This window comes from Aristolochia californica, unplaced genomic scaffold (genome assembly GCF_029961685.1).
Source record: "Aristolochia californica isolate CCGP_79_NKW_82.1479 unplaced genomic scaffold, dmAriCali1.0.hap1 SCAF_9, whole genome shotgun sequence".
Lineage (NCBI taxonomy): Eukaryota > Viridiplantae > Streptophyta > Magnoliopsida > Piperales > Aristolochiaceae > Aristolochia > Aristolochia californica.
This window is the reverse complement of record NW_027182290.1, coordinates 38,477,395-38,503,082: the sequence shown is the minus strand read 5'-3', so window position 1 is coordinate 38,503,082 and position 25,688 is coordinate 38,477,395. Positions and strand designations below refer to the sequence as shown.

Genomic DNA, 25,688 nt, shown 5'->3' with positions numbered 1-25,688 from the left:
CGTTCTAAAAGACAGAAAAGGTCTCATGTGTGGTTGGAATTCAAAAAAATCTCATTTGTAGATAGTACAAAAAAGGCTCAATGTGTTCATTATAAAACCAATTTGAGTATTATTAGTAGTGGAGTGACCTCACATATGAGTCATATTTGAAACGTTGTTCTAGTAGAAAGTGGCAATGAGAAAACGAAAAAACCATAAGCTTTGAACCAGCGACGTCTAATATTGATCAGAGTCCATCTAACTTTCCTTTTATGGATTTTGGAGACAAATATGATCAAACTAGAATGAGAGAACTCATTGCTCATTGGATTTTTATGCATGAGCATCCATTCATGATAGTAGAAGAGGAGGAATTTTATTTTGTAATGAAGATGACAAATGTGAATTATGAAAAAAATATCCTTTAAGACCATAAAGGAGTGTGTGGAGGTGTACGAGGCAGAGAAAAAGAAAATTAAAAGTTTATTAAAAGAGATTAACAAGATTAGTCTTACCATGGATCTTTGGAAGTTCCAAAATTAAAAGTTTGAATACATGGTTATTACTGGGCAATTTAGTGATAATAATTGGACGCTTAAAAAATAAGTTTTAAGTTTCGTGCATGTTTCTCCTCTACATTGTGGTGCTGACATAGCATATGCTATTTACCAGTATTTAAAAGATTAGGAAATCAAAAATAAAATATTTAGTATCTTTGTTGATAAGGATGCCTATAATGAGGTTTGTTTGAGAATTTTGAAAGATGATTTTCAAGAAATAGAAATCGGTTTGTGGTGGGAAGTTATTTCTTGTGCGTTGTTGTGCTCATATTCTGAACTTATTAATCCAAGATAGTCTTGTTTTAGTTAAGAATATCATTGAGAATTTCATAAATCTGTTTGAGGCAAGACTGCACTCTTTTTTCTGAAATTATGCAGTTAATTCAACTAGGTGTAAAAAGGTTGTTTATAACTCCACTTATGGCAGTTTGTCTTCTCAAATTGGTAATTTTAATACTTTTAACTACATTAAGTAATTAGTAGAGGAATAATAATTTTTATCAGACAATAATAAGTTTTATTCTTTTGTTTTGTCATAGGTGAAGATTTTGGTCATGTGAATGTGGACTTAGCATATAATTTTCTAGCACGAAGAGAAAGAGTTAGAGTTTATAAAATTAAAATGGATTTATAGTTTTTGTTTGGGTGATTGTAAATTTGAAATTGATATTTCATTTAAAATTTTGTGTTTGATTATTGAATAAAGTTTATGCATAATATTATATAGTGTTTAAGAACATTTTTATGAATGGTTGATGTACAAAGGTCATGCCCTATTTTATGTAGAGGTCATGCTCAATTTTAAGTAAAATTTATGCATAATTTTATGTACAATTTATTTGACATGTATTTTATGAAAAATTTTAATTATTGGTTGGAGCTTGAACCTAGCTCAAGCTCGAGTTCAAACTCAATTAAATTTTTTGAGCTTGAGCTCGATTCCAATTTTAGGTTTGAGGCTGGACTTGACTCGAGCTCGAGTTCGAATTATTTAAATTAAGATCAACTCGAATATATGCAGGTTCGAGCTCTGACTCTACTCGAAGCCACCCCTACATACATAGTTTGATATAATACATTAAAATATTAAAATAATTACAACATGTAAAGGAGAAACAAATAATTAGAACAATCATAAAAATGTTAACATAAAAATTTGAATTGTATATATGAAAAAACCATTGAATGACAAAAATTGAGCTTGAAATACATAATGAAGTTCCAAAAATTGAGCTTGAAATACATAATGAAATACATAAGAATAAAAAAGTTGTTGAATGGCAGTTCCTAAATATGGTCCTTGGAAGGTTTGCTAGAAGAAAAAAACATTTTTTTTGTGTGGTTATGTCTCTTGTTCACTCACTTCTAGCCATCTAGTTGTTTTCTTGGACAACCATACTTTGTTAGGTCAACATGAAGGTGGCATGAAGTTGAACCCTAAGATGTGATCGAGCTAGTTCACCTGCACCCATCCCCTTAACAAAACTTGAATTATTAACCTATGCTTGGGACATTATCTCTCTATGGCTAGCATATTCTTTTGCATCTCCTTTACTAAAATTAAACAACAATTAACTTCAATATTTTTTTGAAATTTAATTTAATATAAAAATTGAATTTATTATACTTAAATATGTGTTCTCAGCCCTCCCAGATACCAATTATGTGCTTATTGATGATGAGTATCTTTGAAAAATTCAATCTAATACATTCTCACTATATGAACATAAAACATAAATAAGTTTGACTATAATGCCTTAGATACTATTAAATAATTAAGATTTTGATAATAATTTCTCGAACATAAGTTATGGTTGTGCATAATAATCTTAAATTGAACTCATCGGTTAAAATTATTTTCTTTAATGAATTAATAAATATATTTAAATCCTAAATAATAAAGTTTTTATTCAAAGTAATTATTGTCATCAAAGAATTAATTAAAATATAATATTTATGAGTAAAATTATTATGTCATGTAAATTGTAAATAACATAATTACTTGTTATTTTATCCTTAATTAATCTTTATATAATAAAATAGTTAAAATAATTAGTTAATATACGTATTTAAATTTCAAGTGTCACGAAAATATTAAAATACTGATAATTAAAAAATCAAGATGGAGAAGAAAAACAGGCCAACAAAACGTTTTGATCGAACGCTCAAAACACAAATTTATTACAATCCAGAATCGGGGAACAACAGCATTGCATCCATGCAGGACCTAGAAAGAGTAATGGGAATGCTCGAGAATCGGCTTCTAGACGGACTTGAACCAAACGAGGGTCCTGACGCTCTTCTCCCACACCTCCGCTTCATACTCTCCGACGGCCGTATTACTAGCTGCTTCGATGAACAGACGGTACCTGGTAGGATCGGGGACGAAGGACTCCGCGCTAACGACGCGTTTGTAGAGGAGGGCAGCTTTCGCTTGCCTGTTGTGTTCTCCAACAGCGAATGAGGCGAGGTCCTGCACGTGGGCGGAGCTAACGTCGATGGGCACCCATTCGTCGGCCAGCGATCTGGTACTGACGTCAGGGAGGACGGCGAGGAGGGGAAGGAGAAGGAGAAGAATGAGAGGGGGCCTCATGGTTGATTATGTAGCGAGTGAAGAGTGAAGAGAAAGACGAGGCAGAAAGGAGGGATTTAAAGGGAGAGGAATGGGGTGGCCGGGTGGGAATGAAGGGGGGATGAGCTGGAAATCTTATTGCCTGGGAGGCGTTACAGCGAGGAAGGATATTTACTTGGAAAATTTCAGATTTTTTTAGGTAAATTCCGAATAAGCTCATCTTTAGATGCCATGATACCATATGTGGAGGATTACATGCAATAATTTTCCATTATGACCCACTAATTCCTATCTAACCCACGTTATTAATATTTTTAACAAAAAAGGCTTTTTCAATTTTTAATTTTTAATTTTGAATGAATAAGATGTATTTGATAATCAAATGTTCCTACCGCAATTTAACTTTCTAATCACAGACTTTTTTCTCTAGTAAAAAAATATTAATTTATCTTTAATTTTTATCTCTGTATTTATTCATAGTTTAAATTATTTTATTTCTTTTCTCTTTTTCCTTTTTCGGTTTTCAATTCATAATATGACATACAATTAATATAAAAGTATAATAAAATAATTATACATATGTAAATAAGCAAAAAATTAATTTGAATATTACATAAAAATAACTGAAAAACACATAAGAAAAAAAACCGCTTGAAAGATAAATCACAAACAATGTCAAACACTCGAAGGAAGAGCATTTTTTAAAATTTTATGATTTTTTGGGTAAAATTTCATATTTAAGCCCCTATGATCATCTTCAATTTCTTTCTTGCTTTATCGGATTTGGGTGTTGCCGACCTAGACGTTGCCGACGGAACCCACAAAATAGACCACACACAGGTAAGTCATCTTTCTCGGGTCGATTCCTTTCATCCTTATTTTTTCCCATTTCTTTGAAAAAAATTTGTTGTCTATATTCATAATTTTTGCCCTAAATGCGATTCTGTGAGCTGTTCAAAAAATGCAATTTCTCCATGATTAGCGAAAGGGATAAATGGTATGCTGTTAAAAAATTTCTCCATTCACCATTTCTCCCTCTCCATGAGCTGTGAACAAATTTGTGCAGTTTGGTGTTGCGAAGTCTCCAGTGAGTGCTAAATATCATATTTGTTATAATTTTCTCTATTTTTATATTAAAATTTATTTAGTTTATGTATTTTCTTCTTAATAGTTGGGAGGGAGGCTCGATCATCTATGTTTATTTTAGAGGTGCGTGGCGCGATTCAAACTCGCGACCTGACGCACCTGATGTAAAGATGTTAATCTCTTTATATCTCCTTATGTTAACTAGATAATTTCTCAATAAGGAGGGAGGTTCGATCCTATAGAACATGAATGTTGGCTTTTCCATGCTATCATAAATATTTTTTATCAGACAATAATAAGTTTTATTCTTTTGTTTTTGCCATAGGTAGAGATTTTGGTCATGCAAACATGAACTTAGCATATTATTTTCTAATATGGAAAAGAGTTAGAGTTTATAAATTTATAATAGATTTATAGTTTTTGTTTGGGTGATTGTAAATTTGAAATTGATATTTTATTTAAAATTTTGTGTTTGATTATTGAATAAAGTTTATGCATAATATTATGCAGTGTTTCTGAACAATTTTATATAGGGTTTATATACAAAGGTCATGCCCTATTTTATGTAGAGACCATGCTCAATTTCAAGTATAATTTATGCATAATTTTATGTGCAGTTTATTTGAAATGTATTTTATGCAAAATTTTAAATATAGGTTGGAGCTCGTACCTAACTCAAACTTGAGTTTGAACTCAATTAAAATTATTGAGCTCGAGCTAGATTTTAATTTTAGGCTTGAGGCTGGGCTTGACTTGAACTCGAGTTTGAATTATTTAAATCGAGCTCAACTCGAACATATGCAGGTTTGAAATCGACTCGACTTACAAACTTTGATGTAAATACATTAAATTATTAAAATAATTATGATATGTAAAAATGAAAGAAATAATTAAAACAATCATAAAAGTGTTAACATAAAAAATTTGAACTGTATATATATGAAAAAACCATTGAATCACAAAAATTGAGCTAGTAATACATAAAGATTACATAAGAATAAAAAAGCTCTTTGAAAAGCAATTCCTAAATATGGTCCTTGGAAGCTTTACTAGAAGAAAAAACATTGTTTTTTTTATCACGTGTCTTGCTCACCCCTTTCTAGCCATCTAGTCATTTTCTTTCTCAAGCGTTAAAATTAAATAATAATTTCTCAAAGAATATATGATGGCTTAAAGTACTATTAAATAATTAAAATTTTGATAATAATTTCTCAAAGAAGTTATGGTTGTGCACAATAATTTTAGATTATACTCAACGTTTAAAAATATTTTCATTAATGATTTAATAAGTATATTTTAAGCCATAATAATAAAAAAAATTATTCAAAGTCATTATTCCCATACAAGAATGAATAAAAATATAATATGTATCGGTATAAGTTGTAACATTAATATGTCATGTTAATTGTAAATAACATAATTACTTGTCATTTTATTCTTAATTAATCTTTATATAATAATAATTAAAATAATTAGTTAATAGACATATTTAAATTTTAATTGTCACAAAAAAATTAAAATACTGATAATTAAAAAATCAAGATGGAAAAGGGGAGATGTCACCACGTGAAAACACAAATTTATTACAATCCAGAATCGGGGAACAAGAGCATTGCATCCATGCAGGACCTAGAAAGAGTAATGGAAATACACGAGAATCGGCTTCTGGGAGCGAAGAAGGCCGTCAGCGTGCGGCAACGGGCTTGAACGATTCCAGGGTCCTGACGCCCTTCTCCAACACCTCCGCTTCATACTTTCCGACGGCCTTATTACTAGCAGCTTCGATGAACAGACGGTACCTGATGGGATTAGGGGCGGAGGACTCCGCGCTAACGACGCGTTTGTAGAGGAGGGCAGCTTTCGCTTGCCTGTTGTGTTCTCCAACAGCGAATGAGGCGAGGTCCTGCACGAAGGCGGAGCTAACGTCGATGGGCACCCATTCGTCTGCCAGTGCTCTGGTACTGACGTCGGGGAGGACAGCGAGGAGAGGAAGGAGAAGGAGAAGAATGAGAGGGGGCCTCATGGTTGGTTATGTGGCGAGTGAAGAGTGAAGAGGAAGATGGGGCTGAAAGGAGGGATTTAAAGGGAGTGGAGTGAAGAGGGATGAGCTGGGAAACGTATTGCCTGGGAGGCGTTACGGTGAGGAAGAAGATTACTAGGAAATTTTCAGAATTTTTTAATGTAAATTCCAAATAAGCTCATCTTTAGCTGCCATGATACCATATGTGGCCGATTACAAGCAATAATTTTCCATTATGACCCGCAATTTAGCTTTCTAAAATATTAATTTATATTTTATTTTTAACTCGGAATTTATAATTCAATTGAATTTCAAGGGTGAAAAGGTCATTAAATATTAAAATAATTAAAATTTGTTTTTAAAGGCCTATTTTTAAACAATAATTTGAAGAATCATAAAAATTTTAACATAAAAAAGTATGAAATTTTCGCTTGGTTTTGATATGAAGAGAGGTCTACTTTCGTCCTTGTTTTTAAAAATAGGCCTTTAAAAGCAATTTTTAATTATTTTAATATTTAATGACCTTTTCACCCTTGAAATTCAATTCAATTATAAATACCGAGTTAAAAATCAAATATTGAAAAATCATTGTGTGACAAAAATGTGAGTTGCCCATAAAAAATTAAATATAAAATATAAAATATAAAATAAAAACACTTGAAAGGTGAATCTCAAATAAGGCCATTGTGGCCTTGGAAGCAATAATGCAATAAAGACCATTATTTGGAACCTTTAGTAATTTCAAATATAACCTCCTGATAATTAAGATAACAATGTTACCATATTTTAATAAAATTAAAACGGAAATTGTCCTTTTAATACTTTAGTGAAATTTCACTTAATTTTATATATTAAACAATATGATTACATTAATTTAGATTTACATTAATACAATCCTTTTTTATTAATTCTCTGGTAACCTTTTTTATGAATAAAGTTGGGCTCAAAGCCCATCCCAACTAAAATATAATCGAGACATATGGATATATTTATTCAAATTGTCATTTCATTTTCACGGTTCGAGTCCATTATTGAGGCCCAATTCCTGACCGCTACGACCGCTTGGCCTGCAGCTCTGAGCCTGCGACTGAGCAGCGAGCATCCAGCGCATAGCTTCCACTTTATCAAGCGACTGAGCAAGTTCCATAGAACCTCTGTTGACGGGACCGACTCTAGAATCCTTATTTTAAGTCTCTACTTCGGGCGACGACTGTCGCAGCATAAACCTAGCAGATAGGAATTGCGTCGCAGCTGCTGAAAAAATCGGAATGTAAATCTGCCTACTTGTGTCCTACTTTTGTCCTACTTTTGTGAGGTTCCACATTTTGTTGTTTGTTCCATGCCTAGGATCGGAAGCTTATGATCTTTAAACTTCAGGCATCCTTTTTTTAAAGTTGTAGAGCCCTTTAGGAAGGTCAGTTGTTTTTGTGTTGAGTATTGGTTGAATTTCCTTTTTCTTCTTTCTACGGGAAAAGCAGGTTTCATTTTTGGGTGTATTTGTTTATTTTCATTGTTTGTCAGTGTTTTCAAAATTTTCTTCTTGAGTAATTTATGTGAGAAAGTAATGCTGTACTGCTTCAAGTAATCTTTTGTTCAATGCATTTACTTAAATGTAATGATATTGAATCATAAGAGAAACTGCAATTTATCAAAATGCTATGCTTGAAGATCAACTTTTGACATTTTGTGGGTGAGTTTTATTGTCACTGGTTTCCCTAACTTTTGGTTTTCCTTCTAAATATGGAAGCTAAGTAATTTTTTTTTCTGTCTGTTTAGGCTTCCTCTAGGTTATAGAACATCACATAAGTCTTTCTTTTCATAATTTTATTGTGTTTGAAAGAACTGTTATTGAATAAATGGAGTTGAATCAGACGAGTATATGCTAATTCTTCAGGAATTATTCCCTACTATTGGAAACATATGATACTGACATTTGTTGCATTGCTAGAATTTGGCGGTTGGAATTTTTAATGCCAATAGGTTGAAGGACAATGAGTATCGTGCCTAAGGAGACGATTGAGGTTATTGCTCAGAGTATTGGTATCAACAACTTATCTCCAGATGTGGCACTTGCGCTTGCTCCTGATGTTGAGTATCGTGTGCGAGAGGTCATGCAGGTACTTGAGTACTGTCAATTTATGATAAGTTCTTAAGCTTAGTGCTGAACTGCATTATTTTTCTTGATTAAAGCATAAATATAATTTTAATTAGCGGTTCATAACATTTTTTTTTTTTTTTTGTTTATCAGAGTGATGTAATGGTTACATATCCAATTTGCATCTCAACTCCATCAACTTGATAACCCATTTATTGAATGTTGTGCTAAACTGCCTCTCCCCCCCCCCTTTTTTTTTGGATAATGATGTGAAGTGCATTCTTTTTCTGGCATTCTGAAAAACTATCTTGAGTTACAAACTCAAATCACTAGAAAATTTCAATAAATGTGGAGGCTATAAATCAAAATTGACATGTTTGTATTGGTTATCAAATTTTTTCCTAGGGCAACATGTGTAGAAACAATGGCCAAAATCCTAAATTGGGAAGTTGACCTAATTAATTGTTTCTGCTAACTGCCTAAGTTTTTCATTTCGTTTCTACCCATTTTGGTGGGTTCAGATATAATGTTTGCTCCAATTCTTGCATTGTTTTTATTTCAATCACTGTGATGCTGTTTTATAAATTTCAGAAACTATGATTTATTTTTTGGCTCCATTATTAACTTTCTGATGCTGCCCAAATTGCAGGAAGCCATCAAGTGCATGCGTCACTCAAAGAGAACCATTTTGACAGCAGATGATGTTGATAGTGCTCTTAGTTTAAGAAATGTGGAGGTAAGTCATGTCCTTGAAGGATTATACTTACTTTAATTTTAAAATAAATGAAGCACAGGTACATGATATATTGATTTTCTGCTATTAACTGTTAATTGTTTGTGTAATTTATTTTGCTTAGTATTTGTGTTTGGTAGGGTATCTTGGTTTTGTGCATGTAATCTCACTGGCCTATGTCAGTTTACATGGTTTGGTACACTTTTTGAGAAGGTTAAATTCCTTTTTATCACAAGATTTTATCTGCTTTTTTATATTTTGTGTTCGTGCCACAGCCAATTTATGGTTTTGCATCTGGCGATCCTCTGAGATTTAAAAGAGCCGTTGGTCATAAGGATTTATTCTACATTGATGACAGAGATGTCGAATTCAAAGATGTACGAGTTGCATTCTTTATTAGCAATACTTCATTTCTGATTTCTGCTCAGATTTCATGAGTTCTGTTTTGAGTCGCATTTGTTTTGTTTGGGATATCAAGGTGATTGAAGCACCTCTACCAAAAGCACCACTTGATACTGCAGTTTCTGTCCATTGGCTAGCTATTGAAGGTGTTCAACCTGCAATTCCAGAGAATGCTCCAGTTGAAGGTGCATGATTATGTCTTAAACCATATCTTTTCTCTGTAGGACAAGAAAAGTAACAAAATGGTACATTAGATCTGAATGAAGGGAGAGAATGTTTTATAATTGATTAGGACCTTTGTCAAAAGTTGAACTTGGAAAGGATCTGGAAAGAAGTATATGAACTTTGAAATTTCTAACCTGTTAGTGGCAAAACATGCTACAAAGTTTTTACTAGTTTTTACAAAGCCTTACTATCTATAACATTTTGTATGTTGACAGCTTGTTCCAAATCCATTTATTACATGTCTAGGATTTTTAAATTTATGAAAATTTTCAGTCATGGTTGTGATCCATTGCTACAATTTCAATATGTGCTGTGTCTACTTTTCTTCTCCTCTTCAGATGCTGTTTGCAAATCCTTTTCCCCGGGAATGTTTTAGCTTAAAAAACAAAATCGCAAAATTTCTTAATCCCTTGCATTCACACACTGCCCTTTCTTTGGCACTTTCCTCTTTATCTCTAAAATTACTGCACCTTCATGATGACCTTAGAAACATATGTTTGGGTTAGTTTCTCTTCTTTGATACTTTAGTCTTGCTTTTTTTCTTTTGCGAGGTATTTTTTTTAATTTGGAGGAAAACTCTGACATGACCACTGTTTTTGTTTCTTTATTATCAGCACTTGTAGCTCCTTCTGAAAATATAAAATCTGAACAAGGGAAGGAGGATGGACTTCCTGTTGAGATAAAATTGCCTGTCAAGCATGTATTATCAAGAGAACTTCAGGTGCATCTCATACTTGTTTCTTGTAGTCAGTCTTTTCTTCACTAGAAGTTCCATCTCAATTTTCAGTATTGGTGACTCTGCAGCTATATTTTGATAAGATCACTGAGCTTATTGTCAGTAAATCGGACTCAGATCTCTTTAAGAAAGCACTAATTAGTTTAGCAACGGATTCTGGGCTCCATCCTCTGGTTCCTTATTTCACTTTCTTCATTGCAGACGAGGTACTATTACTACTGGTTCATCAATTTAATCCTTAATCAACAAGTTTTGGGTGAATAAGGAAAGGCCCGCATGATCCTTACATGTCCTGTACTTTTTATGAATTTCAGGTTACTCGTACCTTGAATGATTTTCCCCTTTTATATGCTCTCATGCGCGTTGTCCGAAGCCTTCTCCAGAATAAACACATTCATGTAGAACCTTATGTAAGTGTGATGCGTATCTACAAAGTTTTAAGATAGTTTAAGGTAGGTGACAGCTTGTGTTCAAGCTTAATGAGTGTAACAAGTGTTTTTTCATTGTGCAATTGTATCTTTCTGTTTTTCAAAATGTAGAAGTGGAAAGGCCCATAAACAATTTTAGGTCATTTTTGTGTTTTTGTTTTTGGTAGAAGTTGTTTGGTTATGGCCAGTACTAGTGCTATATTTATTTTGATAATTATCTTTATTCTCTGCAGTTTTAATGACTTTTATTTATTTAGTTTAATCATGTAGACCTGTTTTTTCTTCAGTTGCATCAATTGATGCCATCTGTTATTACTTGCCTTGTTGCGAAAAGGTTGGGGAATAGACTTTCTGACAACCATTGGGAGCTGAGAGACTTTACTGCAAACCTTGTTGCTTTTATATGCAAAAGGTGAGAATTTCTGCTATTCACATATCTCTTCACTTTTTCTTTTGTTTGTTCTCCTGTATGACTTTCAAAAAATAAAGTACAGGCTAACACTTCTGTGCACACACAAACACACTGAATCCACCTCCATTACATAAATTTGTAAATCTGATGCTGTGATCTCCAGATGGTGATAGACGTGCAGAATGTTGCTTTTTAAAGTATATGATACCATCTGAGCCTATCCGTTGGGTTTAAATTGTCTCTTATCAATTCACTATGTAACTTGGTGACCTCTTCCAAATGACTCGTTGTCTTCTGCAGATTTGGCCATACATATCATAATCTTCAGCCTCGTGTAACAAGAACTTTGCTCCATGCGTTTTTAGATCCTATGAAAGCACTGACGCAACATTATGGAGCTATCCAAGGTCTTGCTGCACTTGGACCCAGTGTGGTATCTTTTCTTACTTGACCTTCTCCAAACTCTTGAGTTTCACAGCCTTCTTTCCCCTCTCATTTCACCTTGTAACTCCCAATGACTTATGTTGGCTCTGGGCAGGTGCGGCTTCTAATCCTGCCTAATCTTGAGCCATATATGAAACTTTTGGAGCCAGAGATGCTGCTTGAGAGTCAAAAGAATGAGATTAAGAGGCGTGAAGCATGGAGGGTTTATGATGCTTTATTGGTATGTTTCTCTCTCTTTTTACATTATGTATCCATAATCTTACTGAGTAGCTATACATCACAACAATGTAAGCATGGCCCGTCATAATGTCTGGCTGGAATGTGCAGCATGCAGCAGGTTTGTGCTTGTATGAACGGTTCAAGTTGTTTCCAAACTTGCTATCACCACCAGTGCGTTCTGTGTGGCGTAGTAATGTGAGAGTGGTGACTACTAGACCAAGTAAATATCAGCAGTTCTTCTCCATGTTTGTTTATCAGCAGATTTTTTGGGTCCATTGGGCATTCATTTATAAAATAGAGGTTTCACTGTTGACAAATTTGCTTCATTTTCGAATCAAGGCCTTTCTCTGCACCTTCCAAAAAGTTGTTCAGGACCATGAAACATACTGATTTCTGATAACAGAAATTTTAATTTTCTGTAATGAAAATTCTAACAGTGTTCTTTTTCATTGAACAAAGAAGATAAGCGTAAAGCAAGCAACGATCTGTTGTCCCAACAGCCTCCCCTCAAGAAAGTGGCTACTGATGGTTCATTGGGAAGCATGTCCATGGCAGGTGATTTGCAGCAAGGGGCATCAATAGCAGGAGACTCATTTCGTGCCATTTCAGGAGAGTCTGAGATGGGTCCATCATCTTCATCTGGACAGATTTCAAATTCAAATGAGAGTGTTTCAGGCGGAAACAGAAGAGAAAAAGGGGATAGGCGGGGCCCAAATATGTCAGCGGTTCTCATGCAGGCTTGGAAAGAAGACGTGGATGCAGGGCATCTCTTGGCATCACTCTATGAGCTCTTTGGTGAGGGTATATTTTCTTTCACGCCTTCACTGGAGATGTCATTCTTCCTATGAGAGATGCTGTACTGGCTGCCAGTACTGATGTAAAAAGGATGTTTCTTACTCTTGTGAATCAGGTTTAGATTTCTTTCGTGTCAGTGAGCTGCAGATCTTGGATAATAGGAGCGTAAAACCGATCGCACATGTAGCAAACCTAATCTTCCAGTCATAAATATGAATTGAATTGTTATTTAAGTTGAAAATTGTTTTTTTTTTTTTCTGTTTATTGAATCTGGCGAATGCTGAACCTCAGTGGAATGGACACATCGATTTGGAATCATTTAATGATCGAAATTCTGTGGAAAAACTATTATTTACTGTCTTAGTAGGAGACTTGAAACTTAGGTTTTCAAGCAACAAAAACCTGTAAGTGTATCTGATTCTAGTATGGTTAGGGGTGACACCAAACTAAACCGGTTTATAAACTGTTCGAGTTTGGCTAAAAAAAGTTTGATTCAGTTTAAATTTTACTGAAATTTTAAGTATATTAAGCCAAGTTTGAGATTTTTCAAGTTTAGTTGTTAGCTCATGAATTGATTCCTTAACATATATTTTTTTTTACGAAAAATACATTTTACTCTAATTATTTATTATACATTAATATACTCCATTAAGGTTCTGTGTAATATCTTACAATGGAACTAAAGTCATCATAATATTTTATTTATTTTTTTATAAATTTTAAAGTTTTAAATATAGGTTAGAATTGGACACTCAATTTGCAAACTTGGTTAAAAAATTTGGGTTTAAAATCGATTCAAATTTTAGGTTTGAGGCTGTATTCAAATTCAAAGTATTTAAATCAAACTAAATTCAAACATATATAGGTTCAAGTTTAGCTACGTTCTATGCCATCCCCCTTACTGATTAATATTCGTCACCAAATTCTATAGCAAAAGAATTCTTTCTTTTACTCACTGAACTGAGACGATCTAGGTAGGCAAGACTGCCAGAAAATGAAAAGATTTCACTACATTTGAATTAAAAACTCGTGAAAACCGAAACATAGAAGACACCAGAATAACTGTGTTAACAATACATGAAAGAGAAGATATCAGAAGAAAAGTTTTCGAGAACGAGCAGCTCTACCAATGGGTGCCTTCGCTTGAGCTTCTACCAACTTGGCTGCTCTCGGGTCAGTCAGGAGCGTCTTCTGGAATGATTGTGAGAATCCTGTGGCGATAATAGTGACATGAATTTCACCCGTATATGTGTCATCAACTACAGCCCCAAAGATTATATTTGCCGAAGGGTCTGCTAGACTGGTAACAACCTGCAGTATTTGCCAAACCAACTCGCCTATGTAAATTGCTGAAACAAAAAGGCTTCTTGGCCCAAATGTAGGAAGGAATACTTTCATAGATCGACTGCCTCGTGAGTTCTTCAGAATAGCCTCAATAAAGTAGAAAAGAAGAGTTATGTTGAGTTCAAATTACCTGGGAGACTCTGTTTACTTCTTGCAGAGTTATATCCTTTCCTCCAGTAATGTTATATACAATGCCTGTAGCAGATTCAATAGAAGACCCAATCAGAGGGGCTAAAGTAGCTTGTTCAGCAGCTTCCTCAGCACGGTTTTTGCTGGAGGAAACACCTAAACCAAGCATTGCAGTTCCAGAGTCCTTCATCACAGCTTTCACATCCGCAAAATCCACATTCACCAGTCCAGGTATCTGCAAAAGCATAACTTCATTTCTCAATCTTTGCATGCAAATTACTTTGAAGGTCATGACAACCATAAAATCTTGTAAAAAAAATAATCCTGAAGCTAATACTGAAGAGACAGAGTAACCAATAACCATGGTAATAAGGAAAAAATAAACACTCAGCGATCAGCTAACTCAGTGGCCAACAATCTTGCTAGAGAGGGATCCTTTCTGTTAGCCCTGGTTATTTGCAACTGAGTTCGTTATGTTTGTTGTAATTTTTTTCTTGTTTAGCACATTTTAAGTTCTTTGACCCACGCCCCATTTTGCTGGAGTGGCAGTCTGTTTGCCCTCCCACCATTAATGAAATCTTCATCTTTTTCCTAAAAAAAGGATAAAATAAACAAAGATATGCACAACGTTTATGTTCAGATATACAAAAATAACCAACCGTGATTATGTCAGAAATTCCTTGAACCCCTTGCCGCAACACATCATCAGCAAGAAGAAAAGCATCCTGAAGGGGTGTCTGTTCATCGACTAGGTCTAATAAACGATCATTAGGGATCACTATAAGAGTATCCACATTCTTCTGTAACTTCTCAATGGCCTCCAATGCCTGAAAAAAATTCAACAGGAGAAGCACCCGTCAAGTTCAGCTCAATCAACTCCACAGGACCATTGAACAAGAAAAGCTGAAATCCCACTTAAACATTTTTTGTCTCAAAACTTCACAAACAATTAACCAACTTTGAAAAATGCAGACACTTTGCACTGGTTGAAAGCAAGGTTTGTTGGAAGATGTTACCAGCTACCATAGAAGTGCAAATATCAAACTAAACAACCATTTAATGGTAATATCTTTTTCATGTATGCCCTAGATGGTTGATACCCTAGAACCTTGGCCACAAGGACGACTAAAGTCTCTGACGGGGTTCTGTTTAAATGGTCCACTCTAGTCTCAGGTGAATTTTTTTGGATAACTAACAGTCTCCATCAGCATTCATGCTTTCTGAAAAATGAATATTTTCCTGCCTGAGAATCTACTCCACAGAAGGTATACCCAAATACTACTAGTACTTCCCCACTACTCAAAAGCAGACAATTCCTCACTAAACTGTACAAAGTCCGTCTCAAACAAATTAAGATGGACTCATCAGATTCTGAAAGAAACATCTTGGTAAAAATTATGATACATGCCTGTAGAGATCTTTTGCGACCTTCGAAGCTGAATGGATATGTAACCACACCAACAGTCAAATAACCAGCTTCTTTTGATATCTGAGCAACAACTGGAGCAGCACCAGAACCTGTGCCCCCACCCATACCAGCAGTAATGAATACAAGATCAGAGTCCTTAATAGCATTTGCTATAGCATCTTTGGATTCTTCTGCAGCTTGTTCTCCAAGAAGTGGATTCCCACCAGTACCTGTATCTCTGAATAGAAAGATTTAGTAACTCTACTTCCTGTACAAAAAACCATCACAGGAAGTGGTGAGTACTCACCAGTCTCAAAAGGAGGCTATATTTTTCATTAACAGGAACAATCTAGTACACTACATTGATTTTTTTTTTGCCAAGTTAATGTATAAAATCACACTATGGGACTTCTCCTCCGAAGATAGAGCAGCTGACCTAGTCCGCGTGTTAAGAGCTCCCCAATTTGAAGTGGGTTATTTGCAGCTGAATTTACCAAAGCTTGTGCGTCTGTATTTATAGCATAGAACTCTACACCCTAAGATTAAACAAGCAGATAAGGTAATATTAGTAACCCTTCAAAGTAAAAAACCGTCGAAAACACAGAGATGCTGAGGAAATACAACAGAAACGAAGCTTCTTTTGCTTTTGGAATGAAGAGTGGTTTGAGATTGGAAGCCCACTAACAAACACAAAAAAAATTAAAAGAAAAATTAAAAAAATTCCTTAAAAGAACCGAGAAGACAACAAGGAAGCCAGGAAATCTCAAGGTCGACAAACAAACCATGTGACGATCTTATACTTGGACCAAAGCGAAAAAGAAACTCAGACGAAACGAGGGAAGATAAATCACATTTGGGTCCTAAAAGGCGTCAAGCAGACTTACAAGAAGTGCTTCGAATCCTACCGAAGTTGCTCTTCGTTTAACAGATTCCGAACAAAATCAAGATGATGAAATATGAAGTACATTACAGCAACAGATACAGAGGACTTGGAAACGACCATCCAAATCCAAGCATGAGAAGACATGTCCAAATAAACGACAGAAAAACCAAGACAGCCGAGAAACCAAACAGTGAATATAGACATCTACCTGTAGATCACTTCCAACCATCCGGTTCACGGCATTATTCCCTCCCCCACCAACGCCTACCACTTTAATCCTGGCCGACTCTTTCGGAATAAATGACGAGGAACAACACACACTGCAACCACCCCTGCTCCGAGTTCCCCTCCGAGACTTGGAACCAACATCGAAGCGCCTACTGGACTTCCTTTGAGACCCAACACAGGCTGAAGGAGAAGAAATCAAATTTAGCTGGTTTGGATTCGTAAGCTGGAGAGAAGCCATTCTCTACAGCTAGTTAACTTCCAGAACGAAATGCCGAATAGGGAATGAACGGTATTTTAGAGGGGTTAGGGCATTAAAGCGAGCTATGAGAGAAGCAGAAGCAATGCCAGACAGGAAGTATCAGTCTGATGCTTAACAGAGACTGCTTTGGACTAGCTGCTTTCAAACAGATATGAGACGGGTTGGGTCTGAGTAATGGGCATGGGTCGGGTTCGTCACGGATTTAAACCCGACCTTAGAGAAACCCAATGGGCCGATGAGGTTGAAAATCCAACTCCGTCTCGCTCTGTTCCAACGTCTCTGTGAATAATAGAGCAGTCCTGATGATACGGTCTCTCATGTGCATCTTACAGCAAGAGATCTCTTATTACAATCGGCGAAATTATCAGCGGCTCTTATTTGCTTCTTGTGTTAAAAAACTCTCCTCTTTTCCAACGCAGACGAGATTTCATTTTCTTTCCCCTCTTTCACTCTAAGGTTTTCTGTCTGCTCACTGTACCATCTCTGGCTTTTCTCCGACGATTTCGCTCAGGTCTGCGCCTCCTCTCTGGAGGCGGTCATCGGTAGGTCCTCCTTGTCTCTTCCTCTCCTTGTTAATTTTCTGTTCCTTTCTGCCACCGGCCTCCCGAGTCTTATCTAGCTCCGTCGGGCTGATGGAAAAGGGACTGAGAGAGGCACTACTGCGGTAATGTCTCAGATTTATGGTTCTTCCGCATGATACGGTACAGGTGTCCGGAACGTGGAACTGCGCTTCGCACGCGAGAACTATTTCGAGGCTGTTGTGTTTAACTACACTTCTCGACTCCTGGACTCGTATACAGAAGGGAGGGTACAAACGCAGCCTTAATCTTCTTCGTAGTTCGCATAGCTACACCTACGCTTACTTTATCTCGCAGGAAGATAACATGGATGGGTCGCTCTCTCATCCTTCCTTATGGGAACAGATTGATCTGTCGGAAAGGTACCACAAAGAATTCATTACGTTAATAGAAAAAGAAGATAGTTTTCGAATTTATGTTTTACTTCACCGCTTCCTCTCCCGCTCATGGTGCCAATTCAAGAGCGAGAAGAGAATATAATTTTTTTTTATAAAATTCTTTATATCAGAATAGCTAATATTATTGAAATCTGCGAAAGAAAACAATTTTCTAAATTTGAACCTATTGTTTTTCTGAAAACAGTTTGATTTTTGTTGAAGTTTCACTAATGCTTATTGGTGTACATGAATATGCGTTTCCCACACAAGGTTCTTGTTTGTGAAAAGAATTAGGGGGACCCGAATGCTTGGTTTTTTGGGTCAGTTAGGGAACTAAAACAAAAGCACAATTTTAGAGGGAGTGACGGTAATCACCTCTACTATAAAGTATCATAATTCTTTTTATTTTTTTATAACGATGACATATCATTAATCATAATAATAATTTTTCAAAAGTTTGGTTGGTACCTTCCCTTAAGATTATGTTTATTGTTTCTTTCTATGTCCAGCCATCTTTTATTGCAATTTTTGTTTTATTGTTTGTGATGGAGCCTTAGTTTGAGAAAATTCCTTTACTTTTTGTTTTTTTAATTTTTTTCACTTAAAGACACATACGTTAGTTTAGTCAACAGAATTAGGTGGTAAAGTAATCTGAGGCTGATAAGATAGTGGTTGCTTCTATCAGCAGGAGATTTCATGATTATTCCAAACCCAGATTTCCTTATTCATGTGTTTTCCCCCTTTGCATGTGTGCTTGAATTCCTACGAACTTTACTCCACTTTGCCTGATTCTCATTCAGATATTTTATGTCCTGAAAATTAGGCTACTGTATCCATGTTTCATCTTGTTTATGTCGTTGTTCATTCTATTTTCTTTTTGATTTAAATGTTTCTTTTTTATTACTATCTTGGCTCAGCTATCTGGTCGGTTGTATGTTTGAGGAAGCTGCATCCCTTGCCTCTTCTATCATGCGGAACTTGTGTGAAATTAGTCAAACTACTTCAACAGAATCTACCAATGATTCTGAATTGGAGGACATGTTGGAATATGCTGCTACGGTGTACGTTCAGGTGGTAAAAGAACTGGGGAGGTACTCTGCTTCTTGTTCTAGAATTTTGCACTATGTACTAACTTCTGGCATTTTTCTTATGATGAGATTATATAGTAATGAGAAGATCATCTTTTCTACTACATAACGATGTGACACCTTGTTCTTCGAGTTCTTGATTTCAACCTATTGTTCAATTAGTTGGTAACTCCATCCTCTGGAAGTATGTTCTTGTCTTATTATAAAATGATGCACACCATATATTGCACCTTGTTTCTTCTGTTATAAAGATGGTAAGATTAATTTTGTTGATGCTGAATGATTGCACTCATAATTGAGTAGGTCTTGTTTTGGTATGGATGAGATAGGTTGTCTTGCAAAGAAGCAGCATGTTGATACTATTTGTATGAGGATTCTGAAAACGAGCCTAAGTATATTACTAATATATTCATAATGATAGTCACACCTGGAATGTAAGTCATTTTCCTGCATTTGATTTTTACTTTAGCTTATTCTTTTTTGAACAACTTAAGAGCTGTATATGAAGTTTGCAACAATATTCTAGTTATAGCTCAGCAACATTATGGGTAGACTTGATACTTTACTTTCTGTTTTTTATTAAACTTGTTATACTATCAGTGGGCGATTTGGCCAATCAGTCATCTATTTTACACTGTTGCTAACTAGTGACTTAACATCAGCCGTCTTGTAATCTTAAGGACTCTAAATAAGCTTATATATTATTACAGGTGCAGAACACTGATCTCTGTTTTTATTTTTTTATATCCTTAGATTACTTTATAGAAAAACTAATTGACACTTCGATAGTTTCTTATTTCTGAGTGTTTTAATTGGTTACACCTTTTCCATTTTCCATTACTCAATTTATTGTTATGTTTTACAGTACTCAATTTCCTGTGACTTGTTGTTTTGAATCTCCTTAGATCAGTTTATTCACACTGCGAAACTGTTCGCAAAATAGTTGGCACTAGTGTACTTTTTTAATTTATACATGTATAAGTTGGTTTACAACTTTTCCATTATCCATAAGGTGATTTGTTTGTTTGTATGTTTGTCAATTTTGCAGAACAGCAGAAATTTTCAATGATTTCAGAGACTTGTTTGGTTCTGTATCTGCGATACCTGCTGAAGTCCTTGTTGTTGGGTACTTTGGATCTCTCATCATTTATTTTACCTTAGAGCATAGCATTTTTTCTTCCCTCCACGAGAGTAGTCCTTCCAAGTCTGCTCAGGAAGCTGATGTCAATTAAAAAAGTGACATTTTGTTGTTAATGTTTGGCAGGGCATGCTTTCAGATAGCAGAAGGATATTTAACTAATGTCAGATTAGTTCTTGAGGAGTTCCTTTCTAAATGGGAATATGTTGATAATGATGCGGTATACAGATGTACTAACAATTCTTCTACTGGATGGTGTGGCCTTGGTTTTCTAACTGAAGAAGAATATGCGAAAATTGCAGACCTATATGCTGTAACTCTTCTTGGAAAATACTTGAGGGAATTTGACTTTGCTGTTTCTTGGGTGGAGAAAGCTGAATTGCCTGAGGAAAAACGGCAGGTAGGTAGTATTGGAACGTGCTATCAGGTGTTATATTTTCTATGTGGGAACACAGTACGCACTCATGGTGGTAAGATGGGGCTGGCCTTTTTTAAAAAAAAAAAAACTGGTCTTTATCTCATTCACTTAGGTTTTAAAGCATTTGGATTCTTTTAGGGTGGTTGCAGCAGTTTTTATTGCATGAGTAATACAAAGGAGATGTGATGCTTGCTATAACCTAACTAGTCGGGTATGTCCTTATGATGGAAATTATTAGTAAGCTTCTTTGACAACCTACCTTTTATTTAACAGGCTTTTTTGAGATGTTTGGACCACCATTATGGGAAATGTTCTTGCAAATCCTCCATAGGTGCTGGGACACCTCTAGTAATGGAGGGAAGTGATTGCCAATTGATTCATGATGTGGCTTCTAATATGTTAGACAGTGAAATATCTACCAGAACTGTTGAAGTTTATCCTACATCTAACGGGGACTGTTCAAAAACAACCATAGTAGAATCCAAACGCACAACTCAGGAGCAAAAAGATCCATGGTTCTTTAAAAGGGCTGTGATGAATTTTTCAAATACAAGTGTTGTGCTTTATGTTCCGTTGATCCTTTTTGTTTTCTATATCCTCAGAAGGAAAGGCTCTGTTTTAAAGCGGTGAGTTATTTTCATCTTCGTTGTTCTCACTTTTTCTTGAACTGTCTTTATTCTCATCCTCTCTCTCTCTCTCTCTCTCTCTCTCTCACACACACACACACTCAGATTTATTTTTTACTACATATGTACATCATACCCCTTTCCCTGGTGAGATGGCCCCCTCCCACCTAAAAAATGTGGCCATTATTTGAAAAGCCAAATCCATTATCCTTTTTAAAGTTCGATATTGTCGTCATGGATGTTTGGTGGGTCAAAAGTCTAGATGGCTCTAGGGCACTTTATATTTGGTTGTTCCTTTGGTCATGGCTAGAAACTGCTGGTATGATTCCACATCTAAAGATACACACATTAGCAAAACAACTGATGGACAATCTCTTGTGCAAAATTTGATTGGCATATACATCACAATTCTTGTTACCTTTTCATTTTTGAATTCTTCATGTTATTTGTTTGTTTCTAACCTTAAAATAATTAGCTTCTGTTTGGTAAAAAGAAGAAATTTATATGATTCCTCTCAACTCTGGTCTGCCTTTATGACCACCTGGTGATGAGTGATCATTGCATGATAGTCTAACTGATTTTGTTTCTTATCGTCTTTGTTTCAGTATCAATTTGATGAACTGATCTAATAACAGTGGTAACCTTCTTTTTCCAGTTTTTACAGGTTTGTTAGAGCATTGGCTCCTTCTATAAGAAATGCACTTCTCAACTTCTGGCAGCTTGCTTTTTCTGTTCAAGTGAATCCTCTGGCTTCTGTTCAATCCCTACAAGTTCCAGCAAGAGGAAACACGTGATTTTTTTTTCCATACCTTGTTTCCTCGAACAATATTTTCATGGATCATGATAATGGAGCTGACACCAACCTCAGCACGTCACAGCATATTATCTGATAAATGTTTGTGGGATTGATCTGCAAAAGACCCAGTGGAAAATGAAAATGCAGACATGAAAGGGTCTCAAGGGAAGCAATTTGCAGCCTTTTACTACAGGCCATGTCCGGAAAAAGGAAGAAAGCCTACTCAGTCAAGATAACAATAGTGTAATGTATTAATCACATCTCATAAAGGTTATATTCATAACAAGAATAGCTGAAACGGATTTTGTAAAATCCATTGTTTCTGAGTTCTGACATAGTTTATCAGCGGCATTGTGATGGAAAATTGAAGGGTGATTTGCAGTAAATAAAAGGTTAGCTGTCACTTGTCTGTATCTTGTGTGGCTTGTCTCTATCTTGTGTTTTTCCTACTGTGCGTTTGTGCTGAACAAATCTGGATGGAGAGGGGTTAATTTGAAACCTGTAATGTTGAGTAAATTCAAAGACAGATAAATGAGTCGGATTCAAGTCGAATTCAGGTTGTATTCTTGGGTTAGGTCTTTCTATTTGCCTTTAAACAGTTATAGATTCAAGAAGTTCTTTCAGTATTTCTAGGACATCCTCATTTGAAAAGAGATACTTCTTTTCTTGTCTTTTCTTTGGAGTGATATTGAGTCTACCACTAACTTGTTTTGCTACATAAGAGTTTACCTCTAGTTGTGAAGTTAAATGCATGTGATTCAATGATTAAGTTTTAACATAAAGTTTTGATTCTTTCTCCATCTTTTGAGGTTCAAATATTGGCATATTGTTGTTTCTGTTTGAAGTAACCATCATTTTTATATTGTGGGTGTTCTTTATTTGCTCTTGAAAATATTTTGGCTTTTTATTTTGAAGAAAGTAAAGCAAACCCAAATTCATTCTTTAGGTGTACATTTGGATTTTTGTCTTTGTCAAAAGGCTTGTGCATCTTTGCAGTTCAAGCTCAGGTTTTGTCAATAGTTGATGTAATCGATTATTATTTTGTCTTTTCATTGTTTGGTATTGGTGAGCCCTATCAATGTAATGTTACAATGGGTGTTATAGAATTAGTTAAATAACTCATTATTGCCAACTATCAATTGTTTTTTAAGTCATTTTAAGTAATCGTTGAATACATTTCCAGTCAAGGAACAACTCCATCGTTTCACAATCAAGTTACCATCCATTTTGGCATTGTTGTAATGTTTGATGAAGTGAACAAGGTTCTTTATGTTGCCATCTCCATCAAACTATTGAAACTTGGATATCTTATATTAAAACAATATTTTTAAAGCTTGGATTTTCCAAAAAAGTTACTTGGGGGAAAGGAACGAGAGAAGCAAGTATGAAAAAAGGAGAGAAGAACAAGAGATGAGATTGGTTGGAAGAAGGAGAGCAAAGGAATGGAAGGAATCTAAGAATAGAGGATCAACAACAAGAGAGAGAAAGATTGAAATCAATGTCAAGATAGAGGAAAAGCTTTGGAGTTTAAAGATGAAAAGGGGGAAGATGTTTAGCGAGATGCTGTTACTCTGCATACTCATGGAGGAAAGGATGAGATTGGATGACAAACTATTTGCAGTAGTAGGCATGCAAAAAGGAACAAGGTTACTCTTTTTTTATATGGTAATTCTTCTTGTTGCATTCAAAAGATTACTATTAGAGTGGGGCTCATTACTATGCTAATGGTAAAAAATGGGGACAAATGATCTTCTATTTCTATTCCCTACTTTGCATGCCAAGCTTTCATCAAGCAAGTTGAGTTTGTCATTGATGCAAGTAACAAGAATAGATAGACGAAAGAGTTTTGGACAAAATCTTTGGTCTTTTATTTCTCAATTTTTCAATATCATGGAAGCAAATATTGTAAGACCATATGATGTAGAGATGGTAAAAACATGAGGCATCTTGACATCCCAGAGGCTACTAATACTGGATTCTAATGGAAAACTTTGTTAGAGCATCTTTACAGACGTAGCCCACCATATCAACAAGAGACCATCGCCCATTCCACCTCCTCAATTCCCTCCTTTGCCACAAAGCAAAATCTGTGGCCACTCCTTCCTCACCAGTTCCTCTTGTTCTTCCTTCAACTACATCATTGGATCCTTTTGTAAATCCATTTGAAATCACTATCCCAAATCAGATTATCTTTGAGGGTCGAGATAAACTAATTCTCTCTATTGTGGTTATTGTTGATTGTGGGTTGGATGATAAGTTAGTGCTCCCCAATTGGTTCGCGCATAATCTCTATCTAAATTACATTCAACATCTTTCTTATCTAGGAGATCATTACCAGTTAATCCATTTTCTTAGTATAACATATAAGGATTTAACAATTAATCTACATCATGCACTAGATCTCAGAATCAATAATATTCGTGCACGGATTCCATCTTTCGATAGGCCATTGGGACAGTTAGAGTTTATGGATTACTATTAGAATGTTGGAAGATGGGCCCAAGCCTACAAGACCAAGGAAGGCCCACATATCCAAATGTGTTGGAAAATGAGCCCAAGCCCATAAGGCCAAAGAAGGCCCACACATCCAAGAGATGTAGAAGATGGGCTCAAGGCCCATAAAACCAAGGAGAAGGCCCACATGCCCATACAATGATGGCAGAATGGTAAATAAAGAGTCATCTTCATAGAGATGACATTGATGTAATTAGGTTAAGTTTCAGGGGTATTATTATAATATTATAGTTTGATTAATTTATAAATTGAGTTTAGGGGGAGGGTTAGGACCACAAGTCCATAACCTCTTCTTCCTCCTATTTTCTCCCAATGGGTCTCTTTATCTTTTTCTCCATGAGCTAAATCCATGGAGTCCTAAAAATCAACATAGTATCAGAGCATTGATTTTCAGGACTCACATCTATGGTTTTTAAGGATTAAAAAAACCCATCATTTTTTCTTTCTCATATTGTTGCTTAGTTTTTCATCATATTGTTGTTATTTTCTCTCTTCTGCTAGTACACTTGCTCCGTAGATTGCTCAATGCCAGCCAACAAGCACACTCAGAATAATTAGTTATTCTCTTCTCTATCATGCCTTATCCTGAGAATACATTGTCTTTGACGACGTATTGCTTGTGAGACTTGTTCGAGTTAGGATTTAGAAACTAGGAAAGTAGCATCTCATGTCTCTTTGACATGCTCAAAGATTGTTGAATAGAAGTGTCAGCACTGTTGTTGCTGCCTTGCTGTTGAGGAATGAAAGGTCTCAACAGGTCAAACAACATGATATTTGGCTGTTGGTAATCTCTCTCCGGCCGTTGGAAGTATCTTGCTTTGGTGATCTCAGTTCATCGGTTCATTGCGCCATTGCTATCACCTACTAGTTGTCAAAAGTTGTACCGTCTCTGGTGCCAACATTGATCTTGCTGTTTGAAAGTATCAGAAAAGTATCTCCTTGACAATAGAATTTTCCATTTTCTATTGCTATTTGGACGTGTTTATTGTTGTTTTTTAGTAGGTGGGGTCCAGCCCATGAGTGGGCGCTACCACTAATCTCTTTCATGTGAAAGAGATAAAATAAAAGAAAGAGATAAAACCTTAAGTGAAAGGGTGTTGGCCGTGAGCTAGAGAAACAAAACGCTTTGTCCGTGAGCGAGAGAAACAGAAAGCCTTGGCCGTGAGCGAGAAAAACAAAACGCGAAGACGTTCGGC

At 35.5% G+C, this 25,688-nt stretch overlaps 5 protein-coding genes across 12 annotated transcripts; 2 read left to right on the top strand and 3 right to left on the bottom strand.

Moving 5' to 3' along the window:
• Positions 1-2,802: 2,802 nt before the first annotated feature.
• On the bottom strand, positions 2,803-3,132 carry LOC137940946 (cysteine proteinase inhibitor 1-like). The gene has a single exon (XM_068786067.1). The coding sequence runs from the start codon at positions 3,130-3,132 to the stop codon at positions 2,803-2,805; it is 330 nt and encodes a 109-aa protein (XP_068642168.1).
• Positions 3,133-5,881: 2,749 nt separating this feature from the next.
• LOC137940945 (cysteine proteinase inhibitor 1-like) lies at positions 5,882-6,220 on the bottom strand. Its single transcript, XM_068786065.1, has one exon. The coding sequence runs from the start codon at positions 6,218-6,220 to the stop codon at positions 5,882-5,884; it is 339 nt and encodes a 112-aa protein (XP_068642166.1).
• Positions 6,221-7,344: 1,124 nt separating this feature from the next.
• On the top strand, positions 7,345-13,024 carry LOC137940398 (transcription initiation factor TFIID subunit 6-like). 6 transcript variants are annotated; one of them, XM_068785440.1, is made up of 14 exons: positions 7,345-7,487; positions 8,166-8,334; positions 8,962-9,048; positions 9,321-9,422; positions 9,524-9,632; positions 10,287-10,393; positions 10,477-10,614; positions 10,723-10,818; positions 11,124-11,248; positions 11,549-11,681; positions 11,787-11,912; positions 12,020-12,131; positions 12,374-12,712; positions 12,822-13,024. In XM_068785440.1, exons 2-14 carry the CDS (start codon positions 8,209-8,211, stop codon positions 12,914-12,916), a joined length of 1,695 nt encoding a protein of 564 aa, XP_068641541.1. In that variant the 5' UTR covers positions 7,345-7,487; positions 8,166-8,208; the 3' UTR covers positions 12,917-13,024. The 6 variants fall into 6 exon arrangements, with proteins under 6 accessions (XP_068641541.1, XP_068641542.1, XP_068641538.1 ...); XM_068785441.1 differs by having other exon boundaries at positions 12,371-12,706; XM_068785437.1 differs by having other exon boundaries at positions 12,371-12,712.
• A 585-nt stretch (positions 13,025-13,609) lies between these two features.
• LOC137940538 (cell division protein FtsZ homolog 1, chloroplastic-like) lies at positions 13,610-17,045 on the bottom strand. Its single transcript, XM_068785656.1, has 6 exons — positions 16,679-17,045; positions 16,024-16,123; positions 15,588-15,817; positions 14,839-15,006; positions 14,181-14,414; positions 13,610-14,017 (listed from the first exon to the last, which is right to left on the bottom strand). Exons 1-6 carry the CDS (start codon positions 16,934-16,936, stop codon positions 13,799-13,801), a joined length of 1,209 nt encoding a protein of 402 aa, XP_068641757.1. The 5' UTR covers positions 16,937-17,045; the 3' UTR covers positions 13,610-13,798.
• A 374-nt stretch (positions 17,046-17,419) lies between these two features.
• Positions 17,420-22,437, top strand: LOC137941746 (protein APEM9). 3 transcript variants are annotated; one of them, XM_068787306.1, is made up of 7 exons: positions 17,420-17,499; positions 17,665-17,897; positions 18,830-19,003; positions 20,049-20,126; positions 20,265-20,538; positions 20,830-21,182; positions 21,838-22,437. In XM_068787306.1, the coding sequence occupies exons 2-7, from the start codon at positions 17,842-17,844 to the stop codon at positions 21,974-21,976; spliced, it is 1,074 nt and encodes a 357-aa protein (XP_068643407.1). In that variant the 5' UTR covers positions 17,420-17,499; positions 17,665-17,841; the 3' UTR covers positions 21,977-22,437. The 3 variants fall into 3 exon arrangements, with proteins under 3 accessions (XP_068643407.1, XP_068643405.1, XP_068643406.1); XM_068787304.1 differs by lacking the exon at positions 17,420-17,499 and having other exon boundaries at positions 17,598-17,897; XM_068787305.1 differs by lacking the exon at positions 17,420-17,499 and having other exon boundaries at positions 17,753-17,897; positions 18,830-18,983.
• Positions 22,438-25,688: the final 3,251 nt, after the last annotated feature.

What these genes read in the sequence shown, in the direction of transcription:
- LOC137941746 (XM_068787304.1), top strand. Translation starts at nt 17,638, where the DNA reads ATGGTTCTTCCGCATGATACGGTACAGGTGTCCGGAACGTGGAACTGC. An exon ending in GTGGTAAAAGAACTGGGGAG is followed by an intron (nt 19,004 to 20,048) that starts GTACTCTGCTTC and finishes TCAATTTTGCAG; the next exon opens with AACAGCAGAAATTTTCAATG. An exon ending in GCTGAAGTCCTTGTTGTTGG is followed by an intron (nt 20,127 to 20,264) that starts GTACTTTGGATC and finishes AATGTTTGGCAG; the next exon opens with GGCATGCTTTCAGATAGCAG.
- LOC137940538 (XM_068785656.1), bottom strand. Translation starts at nt 16,936, where the DNA reads ATGGCTTCTCTCCAGCTTACGAATCCAAACCAGCTAAATTTGATTTCT. An exon ending in GAATTTCTGACATAATCACG is followed by an intron (nt 14,415 to 14,838) that starts GTTGGTTATTTT and finishes ATGCTTTTGCAG; the next exon opens with ATACCTGGACTGGTGAATGT. An exon ending in AAGTAAACAGAGTCTCCCAG is followed by an intron (nt 14,018 to 14,180) that starts GTAATTTGAACT and finishes CAAATACTGCAG; the next exon opens with GTTGTTACCAGTCTAGCAGA.
- LOC137940945 (XM_068786065.1), bottom strand. Translation starts at nt 6,220, where the DNA reads ATGAGGCCCCCTCTCATTCTTCTCCTTCTCCTTCCTCTCCTCGCTGTC.
- LOC137940398 (XM_068785437.1), top strand. Translation starts at nt 8,209, where the DNA reads ATGAGTATCGTGCCTAAGGAGACGATTGAGGTTATTGCTCAGAGTATT. An exon ending in TATTATCAAGAGAACTTCAG is followed by an intron (nt 10,394 to 10,476) that starts GTGCATCTCATA and finishes GTGACTCTGCAG; the next exon opens with CTATATTTTGATAAGATCAC. An exon ending in AGTGGTGACTACTAGACCAA is followed by an intron (nt 12,132 to 12,370) that starts GTAAATATCAGC and finishes CATTGAACAAAG; the next exon opens with AAGATAAGCGTAAAGCAAGC.
- LOC137940946 (XM_068786067.1), bottom strand. Translation starts at nt 3,132, where the DNA reads ATGAGGCCCCCTCTCATTCTTCTCCTTCTCCTTCCCCTCCTCGCCGTC.